The 14,371-nt window shown below is 46.9% G+C and overlaps 1 protein-coding gene across 3 annotated transcripts in view; it reads left to right on the plus strand.

Moving 5' to 3' along the window:
- The window catches only part of WDR70 (WD repeat domain 70), a 372,583-nt gene that overhangs the window by 213,740 nt on the left and 144,472 nt on the right, over nucleotides 1-14,371 (plus strand). For all 3 annotated transcript variants that reach the window (XM_073681819.1, XM_073681803.1, XM_073681812.1), the window contains exon 10: nucleotides 10,483-10,657. In XM_073681819.1, coding sequence (XP_073537920.1) covers nucleotides 10,483-10,657 — 175 coding nt within the window. The remainder of the gene's footprint in view (nucleotides 1-10,482; nucleotides 10,658-14,371) is intronic.

The raw sequence follows: 14,371 nt of genomic DNA on the forward strand, positions 1-14,371 counted from the left end.
GCTAGATTCACAGCTGCACTGCTCAGTACTTCTGCATAATGTCCTCCATGCTGCTGCTTGTTTTAGCTCACCCCAAAGCTAGATTCACAGCTGCACTGCTCAGTACTGCTGCTTAGTGTCCTCCATGCTGCTGCTGAACATATTGTACATACAGGCAGGAATCCCTCATGTTTGTATGTGCGGTTTATGGGACACCTCATAACAGCTATACATACACAATGAGTCCGCTCACTGCGACTAATGACTACATGAACTCCCAATATTGCTGCAAACGTTAAAAATGTAAGGTACTTGGTGATTTTTAATCAAAGAGTTCAAAATCCTCCAACCACTTCAAGGTGCACCCTAAATATGGTCGGTCCCTAACTACTATATGTCCTACCTCTCCATGTGCCAAACCAGCCTCAAGTGAATGGGGATTGAAATGGAAACCAGGCGTCACTCACAATTAAAACTTTGTATGGGAAAGATGGGTGGAAAAAAGGACCAAAAAAAAGGCAAATTGGACATAATTTCACACAAAACCCCAAAAATGGGCCGGACAAAACTGTTCCACCCTAGCAGTAAAAAGCATATGGCCCAATGGCCTAATTTAAATATGTAATAAAGGATGAAAAAAAGCCTTGAATTAATAAATAATACAGGTAATAATGTATGATGCCAACAGAAGTGCCCCCAAACACAGTATGATGCCCCCACAGTGAATTTCTCCACAGTACCCTCCACACGCATAGTCTATGTTCTGCACACTTCTTAGGGGTCTGTTGTGCGATCCGCAGGGAATGAAATGATGCCTTTTTTAAGAAATTACAGCCTCCGCTTACCACGAGTAAAGGCAGCAAAATAGTTGTGCAACATTACGCAAAAGCATATAATCCTGTGCATACAACCCCTGGCAAAAATTATGGAATCACCGGGCTCGGAGGATGTTCATTCAGTTGTTTAATGTTGTTGAAAAAAAAGCAGATCACAGACATGGCACAAAACTATAGTCATTTCAAATAGCAACTTTATGGCTTTAGGAAACACAAAAAGAAATCAAGATTAAAAATGTGGTACTCAGTAAGGGTAATTTTTTTCAGACCAAGCAGAGGGAAAAAATTATGGAATCACTCAATTCTGAGAAAAAAATTATGGAATCATGAAAAACAAACACACAAAAGAACACCCCAATACATCACTAGTATTTTGTTGCATCACCTCTGGCTTTAATAACAGCTTGCAGTCTCTGGGGCATGGACTTAATGAGTGACAAACAGTACTCTTCATCAATCTGGCTCCAACGTTCTCTGATTGCTGTTGCCAGATCAGCTTTGCAGGTTGGAGCCTTGTCATGGACCATTTTCTTCAACTTCCACCAAAGATTTTCAATTGGATTGAGATCCGGACTATTTGCAGGCCATGACATTGACCTTATGTGTCTTCTTTCAAGGAATGTTTTCACAGTTTTTGCTCTATGGCAGGATGCATTATCATCTTGAAAAATGATGTCATCATCCCCAAACATCCTTTCAATTGATGGGATAAGAAAACTGTCCAAAATATCAATGTAAACTTGAGCATTTATTGAAGATGTAATGACAGCCATCTCCCCAGTTCCTTTACCTGACATGCAGCCCCATATCATCAATGACTGTGGAAATTTGCATGTTCTCTTCATGCAGTCATCTTTATAAATCTCATTGGAACGGCACCAAACAAAAGTTCCAGCATCATCACCTTGCCCAATGCAGATTCGCGATTCATCACTGAATATGACTTTCATCCAGTCATCCACAGTCCACGATTGCTTTTCCTTAGCCCATTGTAACCTTGTTTTTTTCTGTTTAGGTGTTAATGATGGCTTATGTTTATCTTTTTTGTATGTAAATCCCATTTCCTTTAGGCGGTTTCTTACAGTTCGGTAACAGACATTGAGTCCAGTTTCCTCCCATTCGTTCCTTATTTGTTTTGTTGTGCATTTCCTGTTTTGGAGACATATTGCTTTAAGTTTCCGGTCTTGACGCTTTGATGTCTTCCTTGGTCTACCAGTATGTTTGCCTTTAACAACCTACCCATGTTGTTTGTATTTGGTCCAGTTTTTAGACACAGCTGACTGTGAACAACCGACATCTTTTGCAACACTGCGTGATGATTTACCTTCTTTTATGAGTTTGATAATCCTCTCCTTTGTTTCAATTGACATCTCTCGTGTTGGAGCCATGATTCATGTCAGTCCACTTGGTGCAACAGCTCTCCAAGGTGTGATCACTCATTTTTAGATGCAGACTAACGAGCAGATCTAATTTGATGCAGGTGTTAGTTTTGGAAATGAAAATTTACAGGGTTATTCCATAATTTTTTCCCTCTGCTTGGTCTGAAAAAAATTACCCTTACTGAGTACCACATTTTTAATCTTGATTTCTTTTAGTGTTTCTTAAAGCCCTAAAGTTGCCATTTGAAATGACTTTAGTTTTGTGCCATGTCTGTGATCTGCTTTTTTTCAACAACATTAAACAACTGAATGAACATCCTCCGAGCCCGGTGATTCCATAATTTTTGCCAGGGGTTGTAGATGATAATTTCCCTTGCAATCCTTTCTGGGATGATAATGAAATGACTGCTGAGAAGCGATTTCTACAGAACAGGAGGGATCAGCCTATTTTAAGGCTCAGTGTGAAAAACGCAAGACTTCAGAATGACTTTTTTATAATACAAGTATAAAATATTCAGCACATAATCTAGATTTACACCCACTATCACTTAATTTTCTCCAGTCACTGGCTGCAGTGGTGAAATATCGACCTATTATGAGGCTCCTTTTGAAAACTGCAAGACTTCAGGATTACTTTTTTATAAAAGAAGTATAAAATAATAGGCGCATGCTAGGCATTTAAACTCGCTGTCACTTCAGAATCTGCAATCACTGACTGCGCTGCTGAAGTATCAGCCTTTTATGAGGCTCGGCGTGAAAACTGTAAGACTTCAGGATCATGTTTTTATAAAAGTATAAAAAAATAGGCGCATACTCTGCATTTAAGCTCACGATCACTTCAGCATCTGCAATCACTGGCTGCAGTGCTGAAGTATCAGCCTATTATGAGGTTCGGCGTGAAAACTGCAAGAATTTTAGATTTCATTTTTATAATAGAAGTACAAAATAGTACGTACTCTCCATTTAAGCTCACTGTCACTTCAGCATCTGCAATCGCTGGCTGCACTACTGAAGTATCAGCCTGTTATCAGGCTCATTGTGAAAACTGCAAGTCTTCAGTTTTATATATTTATAAATTAGATTTAAAATAGGCGCATACTCTCTATATCCAGTCACCAGCTGTGATTGTGACGTACAGTACATATTGACATCATTACTGCTGTCGTACCCTTGCAGGGATATTAACTTATTAACTAAGACGGTATGGGATGTCTCAACCTGACAACCCCTTTCGAAATCCCCATACCCTACTCTTAATTTTTTCCCCTCAGCTTTCTGATGTCGCTGTAGAGCATGAGACAGCTATGGAGACAAGTGAATTGGGCATCGTGACACTATCTTTTTTAGTGGGTGGTCGAGCATATCAACGTAAATTAATAACCTCTTTTATCCGAGTATCATTCGGGACCTTTCAATAAGACCCCGGTCAGCACTATGCCATTATTCACTGCGGTGGGAAAGCCTCTGCAATCTGTAGATGACCTCTCGTTGAGTTTCCCCGCTCCAGCCCCTACAATAAAATATCTCCAGCATATATTTCATAATGGGTGGGCTAATTAATGTTCCTGACGGATGGGGCTGCAGGTTTCCTGAGCTCCACAGCACCACAGGGTGCCATGTTATTTCACATACAGAGCCGATCGTCCGTTTATATATAGGCTTGGAACTGGTTGGGTTTTCTGATTGTTGGACTCGTCCCAGCTCCCCCACTTCCTCCAGGAATATTTCATTCATTGTAGTGTGTTTTAAGTGACCAGGAATTACTCTCGGGGCAGCCATAAAAGCGGGAAATATGCGGAGCAGATGTGAGCTGGAGATTGCAGCATTGTCTTATGGATTCTTCAGCTTACGCCTCGTTCTGTCGGAGCGATCACTTATTAGATTTGAGTAGGATGAAGGATGTCCACCTTGGTAGGACATTGTTAGGCTGGTCGTGAGCACCACCTCTCCCTATTCCTTCTCGGCCAATCATATCTGTGTTCTCGCTGCCAAAATAATCTTCTGCCGATCAATTGAATTCCGACCACCCCATCCTTATGTGGTCATTGGATTCCCCCACACACACTAGATGGTTGGCTTACAACGCCAAAATCGGTGGCTCCAGATGACTTTTTTTTTTTAATATTTGTCGAAACCTTTAATGTAGCACCTCTGCAGCAGCTTCTCTCTCCTGAAATTTTATATGCCAAATTTTTTCCCATTGGTATCATCTGTTGGGAGAAAGTCAAGCTGTCATGCAAGTGAGGGAAGGAATAAGTGTACAACGGAGGGAAGAAGGGGAAGGGAGCCCAACAGCTAGGGAAAGGGGGAGTGGAGACCCCTAGGCATATCAAATATCACCCTGCCTACCCTATCGTGCCTATATAGGTTTTGCACCTATCGCCGAGGAGGAACCTAAGCCCTGAATGTCCCTAGAGCTTGGCCCTAGATAGGGAGGGGACAGGGCGAGCACTAGTCAAGCACCACTACAAACTAAAGACAACAAGGTAGACAAACGAAGGGGATACACTTAGCTTGAGCAGACACCAGAGAGATAACGCCAACTGTCCTCCAAGAGCACCAAAGACAAGACTACCCTACTGCTAGTACTCCAAGCCTGCACAGAGGTACATAGAACTATCACCTGCGACTCTTTGGAGTAACTGAGAGTTTTTAACTACTAAGCGAGGGTGTGTCAATCAGCAGCACAAGGTGGAGGTCGCTGGGAGAAGGATATAACTACTACGGATCAAAAAGGCGTCTGCAATGCCAAGCGCTGTGACCTTCTACAGCCAGATCCAGAGCGACTGTCTGTCACACCTGACACACCTGTGACATAAGCCCCCATTTACATAATTGGCTGATCCCGCCAAAATCACCAAGTTCGGATGAATTTTTTTTTTTAGTGGGCAGGATGGGAGATTACTCTGATCCCGGACGATTAACTCTTAAAAGCTGACATCAAAGTGGGTACACGGAAGAGCGACGCTCCATCTTTTTTTTTTCCCATTGGCGCTTTTGCAGTGTCACAATATATTGCTATTTTAGGTGGGGGGCCCAGCTATAGACCCCTTGTCTGCTCTGTATCGAGCTTATTAGGACCAAAGCCAGTGTAATCCTGACCGCCAATAATTCACTGCAGTGAAAACGTGTTAGTCAATGAGCGATTAGGGGATCCCATGTTGCTCAAGTCTCCCACTGAGAACTAAAAAAGGATAAAAAGTGCAAAAAAAGCATAAAAAAGACCAGGTACAATATCACTTTTAAGAAACTATACCTACCAGTATTTGTTTTCACTACAACATAGTGACCCATAAAATAAAATTAACACATTAATTACCCCACATCGGGATGATAAAATAAAGGGGTTAGTTTTCTCCTTGTGGAGAGTGACATGCCAGGTCTGGCTCACCAGTATGAGGAGACTTATAGGTCATGCATGCTCCTCTGGGAAATTAAATATGCAAATTGTCTCTTCAGAGAGGAAGAGGACTTGAACTCTAGTGCCACCTATTGGAAGTAGTATCGACCCTTTAACGAGCCTTGCAATATGACTTAGGATAAAAGTCAAATCAGAATCTTAATTTGTAGACATGGTGTTTCGGGGTTTTGCCCCTCATCAGTGCAAAGTATGAGATCTGATTTGGCTGGGTGAGAGGCTAAGACCTGGCATGTCCCTCTCTACAAAAGAGAAACCTTACCCCTTAGATCCCAGTCTTGGATGCATGTTAAATCCCATTGTCAGTGAATGACAGCGGAATTTAATTGGTTAACATCTGCGGGCGGAGCACCGATCCATCAATGTCTGTTAAAGGCACGTGATGGCTGATTAAATCAGACAAGAAGCGCAGGGAAAGATGCGGGCTCAGCGTGCGAGCCCGCATCAAAGACAATGCCACAACCCTTGACGTACAAAGGTAGTCAAGGGGGTAATGGGGTTTTCCCAATTTCAGAAAACTCGTGTCTTCTCCCTCCCCCCCCCCACTCTAGTGTCCATCATTTCGTGCAGCGCTTACATCACATTGACAGCGCTGCAGCCAATCATAGAGCTCAGCAGCTCTTCATAAATTGACGGCTTGAGGCTCTCGGAGCCCCTGAGCTCGTAATCGGCTACAGCACTGTCAACATGACGTCAGCACTACAGATAATAACAGATGCCTGGGGAGGGTGAGTAATGCCCGTTTTTTTTTTGTGTGTGTGTGTTTTTTTCAATTGAAACCGGAAAACCGTTCTAAAGGGAATGTCAGCAATTTTTTGCTATGTAATCAGAGAACAGCTTGGTGTAGGGGCAGAAACCCTGATTCCAGTGATGTGTCAATTACTAGGCTGTGTTTTTGGTGTTTAAATAAAATCCGTATTTTATCAACAGGAGATTATCACTACAAGACTAGGCGTCTCGTGCCTTCAAGTCCAGCCACACCCCCGCCACTGATTGGCAGCTTCCTGTCCATATACATTGTACTCAGAAAGCAGCCAATCAGTGCTGTGGGCGGGGTTATATAGAGCTCAGCATTCCGCGCGCTGCTAGAGAATACTGTGATTGTATCACAGCTGCTACTAAGTGACATATCGCTGGAATCAGGGTCTCTGCCCCTACATCATGCTGCTGTCATTACATAGCAAAACCCTGTTGACAAATTCCCTTTAAGGGGATAAAAACATTAATTATAGACCTGAATATTTAAATTAAAGAAGAAATATAGTTGCCCTCTCTGCCTGCAGAGAACAAATGGATTAATCTCATCAGTTGAGTTTTTGTCTGATGGTGACTGAAGTCCTGACCTTTCAACCAAGAGGGTGTAGCTTAGTGATCTTTTGTCCTACTGCAGAGCTCAGTGGGGGAGGCTCCTGCTGCAGCGGTGAGGGCGGGAGGCTCCTGCTGCAGCGGTGAGGGCGGGAGGCTCCTGCTGCAGCGGTGAGGGCGGGAGGCTCCTGCTGCAGCGGTGAGGGCGGGAGGCTCCTGCTGCAGCGGTGAGGGCGGGAGGCTCCTGCTGCAGGGGTGAGGGCGGGAGGCTCCTGCTGCAGGGGTGAGGGCGGGAGGCTCCTGCTGCAGCGGTGAGGGCGGGAGGCTCCTGCTGCAGCGGTGAGTGGGGGAGGCTCCTGCTGCAGCGGTGAGTTGGGGAGGCTCCTGCTGCAGCGGTGAGTGGGGGAGGCTCCTGCTGCAGCGGTGAGTGGGGGAGGCTCCTGCTGCAGCGGTGAGGGCGGGAGGCTCCTGCTGCAGCGGTGAGGGCGGGAGGCTCCTGCTGCAGCGGTGAGGGCGGGAGGCTCCTGCTGCAGGGGTGAGGGCGGGAGGCTCCTGCTGCAGCGGTGAGGGCGGGAGGCTCCTGCTGCAGCGGTGAGGGCGGGAGGCTCCTGCTGCAGCGGTGAGTGGGGGAGGCTCCTGCTGCAGCGGTGAGTGGGGGAGGCTCCTGCTGCAGCGGTGAGTGGGGGAGGCTCCTGCTGCAGCGGTGAGTGGGGGAGGCTCCTGCTGCAGCGGTGAGTGGGGGAGGCTCCTGCTGCAGCGGTGAGGGGGCGGGAGGCTCCTGCTGCAGCGGTGAGGGGGCGGGAGGCTCCTGCTGCAGCGGTGAGGGGGCGGGAGGCTCCTGCTGCAGCGGTGAGGGGGCGGGAGGCTCCTGCTGCAGCGGTGAGGGGGCGGGAGGCTCCTGCTGTAACGGTGAGGGCGGGAGGCTCCTGCTGCAGCGGTGAGGACGGGAGGCTCCTGCTGCAGCGGTGAGTTTGGGAGGCTCCTGCTGCAGCGGTGAGTTTGGGAGGCTCCTGCTGCAGCGGTGAGGGCGGGAGGCTCCTGCTGCAGCGGTGAGGGCGGGAGGCTCCTGCTGCAGCGGTGAGGGCGGGGGAGGCCCCTGCTGCAGAGGTGAGGGCGGGAGGCTCCTGCTGCAGCGGTGAGGGCGGGGGAGGCTCCTGCTGCAGAGGTGAGGGCGGGAGGCTCCTGCTGCAGCGGTGAGGGCGGGAGGCTCCTGCTGCAGCGGTGAGGGCGGGGGAGGCCCCTGCTGCAGAGGTGAGGGCGGGGGAGGCCCCTGCTGCAGAGGTGAGGGCGGGAGGCTCCTGCTGCAGCGGTGAGTTCGGGAGGCTCCTGCTGCAGCGGTGAGGGCGGGGGAGGCTCCTGCTGCAGCGGTGAGGGCGCGGGAGGCTCCTGCTGCAGCGGTGAGGGCGCGGGAGGCTCCTGCTGCAGCGGTGAGGGCGCGGGAGGCTCCTGCTGCAGCGGTGAGGGCGCGGGAGGCTCCTGCTGCAGCGGTGAGGGCGCGGGAGGCTCCTGCTGCAGCGGTGAGGGCGCGGGAGGCTCCTGCTGCAGCGGTGAGGGCGCGGGAGGCTCCTGCTGCAGCGGTGAGTTCGGGAGGCTCCTGCTGCAGCGGTGAGGGCGGGAGGCTCCTGCTGCAGCGGTGAGGGCGGGGGAGGCCCCTGCTGCAGCGGTGAGTTCGGGAGGCTCCTGCTGCAGCGGTGAGGGCGGGAGGCTCCTGCTGCAGCGGTGAGGGCGGGGGAGGCCCCTGCTGCAGCGGTGAGGGCGCGGGAGGCTCCTGCTGCAGCGGTGAGGGCGCGGGAGGCTCCTGCTGCAGCGGTGAGTTCGGGAGGCCCCTGCTGCAGCGGTGAGGGCGGGAGGCCCCTGCTGCAGCGGTGAGGGCGGGAGGCCCCTGCTGCAGCGGTGAGGGCGGGAGGCTCCTGCTGCAGCGGTGAGGGCGGGGGAGGCCCCTGCTGCAGCGGTGAGTTCGGGAGGCTCCTGCTGCAGCGGTGAGGGCGGGGGAGGCCCCTGCTGCAGCGGTGAGGGCGGGGGAGGCCCCTGCTGCAGCGGTGAGGGCGGGAGGCTCCTGCTGCAGCGGTGAGGGCGCGGGAGGCTCCTGCTGCAGCGGTGAGGGCGGGAGGCTCCTGCTGCAGCGGTGAGGGCGGGAGGCTCCTGCTGCAGCGGTGAGTTCGGGAGGCTCCTGCTGCAGCGGTGAGGGCGGGAGGCTCCTGCTGCAGCGGTGAGGGGGCGGGAGTCTCCTGCTGCAGCGGTGAGTTCGAGAGGCTCCTGCTGCAGCGGTGAGTTCGGGAGGCTCCTGCTGCAGCGGTGAGGGCGGGAGGCTCCTGCTGCAGCGGTGAGGGGGCGGGAGGCTCCTGCTGCAGCGGTGAGGGGGCGGGAGGCTCCTTTTGCAGCCAGTTGTCTTACAGCTAGACAAGGGACATGAGATTTCTTCACATATTTCTTAGTTTTATTTGTAATATAAGACAAAAAAGGATCCAAGAAAATGAGATTAAGCAAAAAAATGTTAGGATTTTTTTTTCCTTATGTTTAGTACTGATGATAAGATCTCACTTATTCTGCAGATGCTAAGAATCCCACCGTACACTCGTATATATGTGAGTTTCTGCAGATATTTTCCACTCTGGTCAGGTTCTGGAACATTCTTCACTTATGAAGAAATGTAAATCTAATACAATATCATAATATTTTTCATGTCTATCTTCTGTCCTGAACCAGTTTGCAGCCTCTAAATATGCGTCAGCCGGATGTGACAGGCGGCGGCGGTAACGTGTGAGCCTTCTCCAGGCCGTCCCGGCCCCTATCCACCAGCTAGCCAGTCCACATAGCCCATTATCGTAATGGTCTTAATAACAGTGAAAAGAAAACACGATTAGTGATAATTACACGACCGAGAGATGAATGACTTTGTGCACACAATTCTCCATGAACCCGATGTGAAATCCGCTCCCGGCGCTTTGATGGATGCGGTAAGGGGAGAATAACGACGATCGGAGCCTGTGATACAACCCAGGGTATCCAGCTACATGTTCAGACACCATGTGCTCTCCCTACAAACGTGAGAACGGCCGCGTTCCTGTGCGGGTTGATGGGGACAGATCAGACAGGAAAGGGAGACAATTAAAAGTCAAATATTTTGCAATGTTTGTGTGACTTTTCTGTGCTCTCCTAACTTTGTGTCCGTGCCTTTTAATTGCACCAGGAAAGCCTTCAAGAACTGGGGGGAAAAAAAGCCTTCTGGGAAATACTAGACCTTTTGATTGACAAATCCTTTAGAAACCTTTAACCTCATGCCCATAGAATTGACAAAATGTATGAAATTCCAACACTTAAAGGGATATGTGAGATTAAGAAACAAAGCAAAAACTTTTTTTTCTTTTAGAAGTTGCACCTTTCGTGTGGCTGTATATGGTATTGCAGCTCAATCCCAATCCTGAGACACAGTCTAAGATTTATGTAATAATGTTTGCATTTTTTATTGTGAAATCTGGTGACAAATACTGTTTTATAGCCTTTTTGTTTGGTTTATTGTGGTGATTCTGAAAAAAAAATTAAAATTTATTTTCTCCTTCAACAGAACCGTCCGGACTTGGGACGTTTCCAATGACAAGAAGCATAAAAGTATCTTTAAACCAAGATCTGCGCAAGGTAAACGTGTTATCCCAACCTGTGCCACATACAGTAGAGATGGAAAACTTATAGCTGCCGGATGTCAGGATGGCACGATACAGATCTGGGACCGAAATATGAGTGTAAGTTATGAGGCAATATATATATGCATCTGCTTTTGAGTTCAACATTGATCAACGTTAGAATATGCGTGTAGGACGTGCCCATTACAGTACCTAATCAACACTTTGTACTGTTGATTTTATTCTTGCCACAGAAGTTGTAAGTGTACTTGTGATTAGCGAGGGAACCATTTTCATGCTGTATTTTGACAGTCACAATTTTTACATAGGTGTGGGTTTTAGGCGGACACCCCTAGTATCACTAGATGATAGGGTCAGAAGTGAGGGTTGCAGTCAAATAATGGTGTTTAGGACGTGCCCATTGCAGTCCCTCATATATAGTACACTTTGTACTGTTGCTGCTATTCTTGCCACCCTATTTAAATGAGAACACGTAGAGCTTCACTGTGATGGAGTGAGCTCTGCTGATGCTCCTCTGTTATTTCACAGTGGTAATAGGGCTGTGACAATCACTATTTTAGTATTAGTGTTATATCCTGAAAAAACCCTTTTAAGGTTTGTCAGGTAAACTATTTTTTACCTATTTTTCATTAAAGGGGTTGTCCAGTTTAGATACCATATAAAGGACTTCTTGGTTACTACAGGGGGCTAGCCACACAATGACCCCGCTTTGTGGGACCCCAGCCTAAATCTGTCAAAGATTAGAGGTGCCAAATTATCTGTCTATTCACAAGGCATGAAGCCTAACTAGCACAAAATCTGCCACCTTTATTTAATCCTTTGTATTGCCTCTTCTCCAAACTTTCATGATTATCAGTTGCTGGATTAATGGGATTTCATAGTTTGGTCTCAAGTTTTTCCATTTTCTCCTTCGCTCTCTATTCACTCATTTTCACTCTCTGCTGTACTGACCAAATATCCAGTGATTTAATAACCTTTAGTATATTATCCACCGTAATAAACTAGAAGATGAACGTGTCATAAAAGCTATTAGTGTCACAGCGTTGTGTGAGCACAGTACGGGTGTAATGCGGGGTAGAGAGTTGTATAAATCTGGGATCCTTCACTGCTTCACCCTCTGGTTCATCTCATTATATTTAGTACAAAGCGTTTTTTTTTTTTTCTTGCTGTACATAATCATTACATAGAGAGAACCACCAACCTTTTTTTTTTTTTTTCCAACTTGCGTCAGTAAAGTTTACATTTTTCTTATATTCTGTCATATTTTTTTTTAATCTGCATACCTCCACACAACTAAAAAATTAAATGTGGAAATTCTCGCTGCCACCAGGGGGCATTGACTGTAGTTGCTCTTGCCATAGTGTTCAGTGGTAGTCTTATACAGTTGTTTGTGGTGAGCTCCCCCTAGTGGTGGCATCAAACAAGTCGAACATTAGAATTTAGCTAAAGGAACCAGAAAGAACATCAGTTTTGTAGGAGAGACATTCTCCTAACTGCAGCCATCAATATATTACACAGTTGGCATTGATCTGTATGACCATAATATATTGCTACAGTTTCCCTGTGGCAGCCACAAGGAGAGATGCAGTTGAAATGTTCCTGCTGTATGATAAGGCACCTCCCGGCCTCATTTGCTGAGAAACATCACTTGTTTGTGTGTAAACTTTACTAAACTTTTAAGTTTTTTTTATTTTGGTGGGTGTTTTTTTGTAGTGCGGCCCCTTTAAAGGAGTTCGCCGGTGAAAACAAGTTAAATTGATTGGTGGGGAACCAACTGCTGGGACTCACACCCATCCACAGAATGGGGCAATTTTAGCCCTGTACAGAATGGAACAACATTGCGTATGCTTGACTGCTGGGACCCGCACCAATTCTCAAAACAGGGCCCTTTTACACTCTTTAGAATGAAGCAGCAGTGCGTATGCTAGATCACCACTGCACTCAGTCTCTATAGGGCTGTCCCATAGAGAATGAATGGAGCGGTGGTCGAACATCCAACCTGCCATGCTGTTTTGTAATAATGATAAAAGTGCCCTGTCTGGGGAAAAAAAAGTCCACGTTCTGCTGATCAGGGCAGGTCCCAGCAGTCAGACACTCAGTCAATAAGTTACCACCTATCATCACCCCTCATGATCACTCAAACCTCTGCAGAAGCACTAAGCTGTTGTATGAACATGCACACAGCAGTCTACTGAGCCATAGACTTTGAGTTAGACATCAACCAATAGCTATAGAGCTGGAAGTTGGTGAGATGTAACTTCAACCAATAGCTGTAGAGCAGGGAATTGGTGAGATGTAACTTCAACTAATAGCTGCAGAGCAGGAGGTTGGTGACCTGTAACTTCAACCAGTAGTTGCAGAGCAGGAAGTTGGTGAGATGTAACTTTAACTAATAGCTGCAGATCAGGAAGATGGGAGAGATGTAATTTCAACCAATAATAGTACAGCAGGAGATTGGTGACCTGTAACTTCAATCAGTAGCTATAGAGCAGGAAGTTGGTGAGATGTAATTTCAACCAATAGCTGTAGAGCAGGAAATTGGTGAGATGTAATTTCAACCAATAGCTATAGAGCAGGAAGTTGGTGAGATGTAATTTCAACCAGTAGCTGTAGAGCAGGAAATTGGTGAGATGTAACTTCAACCAATAGCTGCAGAGCAGAAAGATGGTGAGAAGAAACTTCAACCAATAGCTGCAGAGCAGGAAGGAAGTTTCTCTATGAACTGCCGATCCTGATGAACACTTGATGACCTGATAAGTCATGCCCCAATGATGTATATATATTTTTTTAAGTTATTTCATGATTTGACGACTAGCATGAAGAATTATCTATATCCCCACATATTTATTGGTCGTAGATCAGGAATCCTATTTTTACTTCACACTTTGGTTCATCTCCTCTATCATACACACCCTTGTCCAGCAGCCAGTCCTGTTATACTAAGCTGGACTTGTATGTGTACAGTGTGTCTGCACAGTGTCAGGAAGGCCACGTAAAACGCCCATCTGCACTTTTATATTCTTTTTTTCAGAAGGGAAGGGAGTTGTGATGTATGATCCAAGCTTATGAGGCCAAACCTCAGCATTTCTGCAATTCTAAACAACATTGTGAATGTTGAGGTGTTTAGGAGAGATGGTCGGACCACCAGTAGCTTACTCCGTATATGAAACCTACAATCCCAGCCAATTTATGTGGAAAGGGCTTAAGCTACCAGCTAGTTTCTCTTCTTCATTGTTACCATTATAAGGGGTGGTGCAGGGCCGACGGGGGGTTAAATATTTAAACAAATGTCTAATAATTTTTTTTTATCAGTTTAATGAGTTGGTAAAAAAAAGTTGTAAGGAATGTTGCGTCTTGCAGAAATTATTGTATCTTATATATATTTTATTAAAAAGCATTTGCATTTTTATCTTGCGCCTGATCTGACATCAGATATGGAAAGACTGCAGCCAAAGCAATTGTCCCCCTGTGATCCTATTGAGGCCATGCTCACATCTCGTGATGGTATGGAGGCCATGGTTTTCTCTAGTGATTGTAGGAAAGCCTTGATTACCTCCTGTGGTTGTGTTGAGACCATGCTTCTATTTTCAGATTGTATGGTGGACACCAGGGCTGTGGAGTCTGAGTCGTGGAGTCTGAGTTGGAGTCAGAAGTCAGGGAAATTGAAGAGTCAGAGGCTGAGTTGGTGGTTTGGCTTACCGACTCCACAGTCCTGGAGGACATGGCCTCCATACAACCATGAGAGGTGGACACGTCCACCTCCTATAGTTGTATTCTCTGAGATGTATTACTGTGTTACGTTATTAGGTCTGA

This window comes from Phyllobates terribilis, unplaced genomic scaffold (genome assembly GCF_046119375.1).
Source record: "Phyllobates terribilis strain yellow unplaced genomic scaffold, ASM4611937v1 Scaffold_1__5_contigs__length_1240528914, whole genome shotgun sequence".
In the NCBI taxonomy this organism is placed as follows: domain Eukaryota; kingdom Metazoa; phylum Chordata; class Amphibia; order Anura; family Dendrobatidae; genus Phyllobates; species Phyllobates terribilis.